The sequence below is a fragment of the Caenorhabditis briggsae genome, assembly GCF_000004555.2.
Source record: "Caenorhabditis briggsae AF16 supercontig from assembly CB4, cb25.NA_347, whole genome shotgun sequence".
Classification (NCBI taxonomy): domain Eukaryota; kingdom Metazoa; phylum Nematoda; class Chromadorea; order Rhabditida; family Rhabditidae; genus Caenorhabditis; species Caenorhabditis briggsae.
Genome location: NW_025543381.1, coordinates 1 through 3,011, shown reverse-complemented (window position 1 = coordinate 3,011; position 3,011 = coordinate 1). Strand labels below are relative to the sequence as shown.

The 3,011-nt window shown below is 38.6% G+C and overlaps 1 protein-coding gene across 1 annotated transcript; it reads left to right on the top strand.

Moving 5' to 3' along the window:
• Positions 1-2,107: 2,107 nt before the first annotated feature.
• CBG25027 lies at positions 2,108-2,452 on the top strand (the record flags this gene model as incomplete). Its single annotated transcript, XM_002648621.1, has 1 exon — positions 2,108-2,452. A coding segment is annotated over one exon (345 nt), but the record flags the coding sequence as incomplete, so codon positions are not given.
• Positions 2,453-3,011: the final 559 nt, after the last annotated feature.

Below are 3,011 nucleotides of genomic sequence, written 5' to 3'. Positions count from 1 at the left end.
TTTCCTTCCGAGATTTTCGTCGCAAGGCGAAGTGAGCAGAAGATGTGAAGGCGTTGCTGAAAACCTCATTCATGAAGCATACTGTATTGTTTTCATTTTCGGAGTAATAATGAGACGAAAAAATACCAGTTGAAAGAAAGACGAAACGGCAATCGGAGAAAAATTTTTTTTTTGCATATTTAAAAAAAAACCGGCCACTGACAAAATAATCATTCGACTGAACCGGAAATTTACGAAAAAAATCTATTTTATATGGTTTTTACAATAAATTACAAAAAAACCGTTTTTTAAATTGTAAATTCGTTTAAAATTTGGAAAAATGAAGTAGGAAAATAAAAAAATAAAAAAAAGTTTGCGCGTCGGATTGCGTGCTTTAGGTGCGAACACCGCGACGGCAAATCACACGTTCCCTGAAATTTTCCCCGAAAATTTTGCTGTCTGGCCTCCTTTAAAGAATTGAAAAATTTCGAAATTCGCATACTTACTAAATGCCGGGCTGGCCTGAGACGGCCCTGTCCGCAAAATGTATAGAATTTCGAAAAAGTTTATAAAATCTAGAATTTGAGAACCTGAAAAATTGGAAATTCAGAAATTCAACTTTTCGAAAAACATTCTAGTCGAAAAGTATTGGAACTTTGAAAAATCAGAAATTTAGATTTGAGAATTCGAAAATTTACAAACTCCGAGATTTGAAAACCTGGAAAGTTGGAAAATCTTAACGTTTGAAATTTTTTGGCAAATTCGGTGAATAAGATCTCAGAAATGTGTATATTCCGAAGTTTGAAAATTATGAAATTAAGTTCGGAAATTTTGAAAATGATTGCTGAATTCTGAAAATTCGAGTGATCCAGAAAGGGCGCTGTTATTTTTCCTCGCATTCTCTTTCTTTCCTTTTATTCACTTTCTCTTCCACCTTTCAGAATTTTTTCTGCCTTTCAAATCTTTGAAACCCATGCCAAAAGAGTATTTCTAGAAAATCACGTTTCTCTCAGAAATAGCGTGGATAAGAAAAAAATGTAGGCGGTTAGACGGGAATGACGTGAATATTTCTTCAATATTTTTCTAAAAATTTGCACTGTAGAAATAGAAGAACGTCTTCAGAAGACATCAGAAACAAAATTTAGAAGTATAAAATACTCGGGCATCATCTCGCTGCTATTTCGGGTCATCTGTGAAAATTTGAGAAATTTTGGTCCATTCTGGACTTCGATAGGGCAGGTGACCCGGGAACACCGGACACACACACACATACACACTCACACACAGAATTTGGTGATTGTTAATAGTAAAGATAGTAAAGAAGTTTGAAGGGGCGCAGACAGTTAGAAACTCGTTGCCTGCGCCTCTCGCATCTTTAGGTAATTATATCTTGGCTCCGAAATGTCCTAGAAAATTTTTTTTTCAGCGGAATATGTGATTGGAAATTTTGAAATTTTAGGTCTAAAAATCAAGTCTCTCACTTATCTAGGAGCCGAGATATGATCTCTCAAAGATTGAAGAAACGCAGACAGTTAGAGTGTCTCGTTGTCTGCGTCTCAAAACGTTTCAGCTAGCTATATCTCGGGCCCTAGACATCCTAGAACGCTGATTTTTGAATAGAAAGAACGGATTAGTAAATTTACACATTTCTGGAAAAATCGCTTCTCTAGAAGCATCAGGAAGCAAGTTTTAGCTATTTGAAGTTAAGAGCGACGCAGACAGTTAGAGTGTCTCATTGTCTGCGTCTCGTAAACTATGATTTGAAAGCTCTTTTCTTGCGATACTTCAAACAGTTTTCAGAATTCCAAAATATTGGTTTTGAAGCGAATTATACACATCTTAGTCTGCTGACCTAGAAAACTAAATTTCCAGAAAACTAGGCCGTGGTGTGCATGATATCAAAGCGTATGATTCAGTGATTCAAAATCAGTTTTCAGACTTTGAAAATGCCGATTTTGAGCTGAGTTATGAGAATAATTTGTTTGGTGGCCTAGAAATCCAAACCCAGGCCATATTTTTTCAAATATTTGAAATTGTCATAACTTGGTTCAAAATCAACATTTTTGAAATCTGAAAATTGTTCTGAAACCATCAAATCTTTGTCTATGAATTTATAAACGTTCCAGTCACCAACTTCAAACTTCGCTCCCGCGCTCGCCACGTCTTCAGTGAGGCGCATCGTGTGGAACTATTCGAATCGGCGTGTGAATCGAAAGACATCAAACAGATGGGCGTCCTGATGAATGCCAGCCATCGAAGCTGTGCAATCGATTACGAGTGTAGCTGTGAAGAGTTGGACGCAATTTGTGAGCTCTATACAAAGCACGGAGCTCTCGGAGCCCGTCTAACTGGAGCCGGATGGGGTGGATGTGCTGTGGTGTTGATGGCGGCTGATGACGTGGCGAACATTGAGAAGCTTCCGTCGCTTTTCGTGTCGAAACCTGGTCAAGGGATTCGCGTTCATCGTTTTTGAACTTTTTTCTTTGTAAATTTATTAAATTTATGTGATTTATTTGATATCTGGGATACTGTAAAATGTGAATAAATGCTACAGGGAAGGTTTTTTTATGGTCAAATTCAAAAAAAAGAAAAAAACAAAAGTTGCCACCTATGAGACTCGAACCTGCACATTGCGGGACAACACAGGTCCTGGGCGATGATGCGCATAAAGCACCCGATCCATATGCGATCCTCTAGAAGTCCGTTTGACACATATCGCGAACAACGAGCTGCGATGAGTCTCATATGTGTGCGATGCGGGAGAGGCTGAATCGAGTGTTCCGAATGCGCGCGTATCCTAGATGGATTCTGGGTGGGTGGGCGATGTGTGCGATATGGGTCTGATACGGTAGGCCGACTACAACACTCCGAAATCCCGGATGCGCCCATTGTTTACCGTAAATCCACACCGGCAACTTTGTCAATTTTTCGTCAATTCGAGCCTACATTTCTGGTTTTTCGATTATTCCTTCGATGTTTTTTGTGAAAAAGAGTTATGGCAGAATAAAAAATCGCTGAATTCTTGCAGAAAC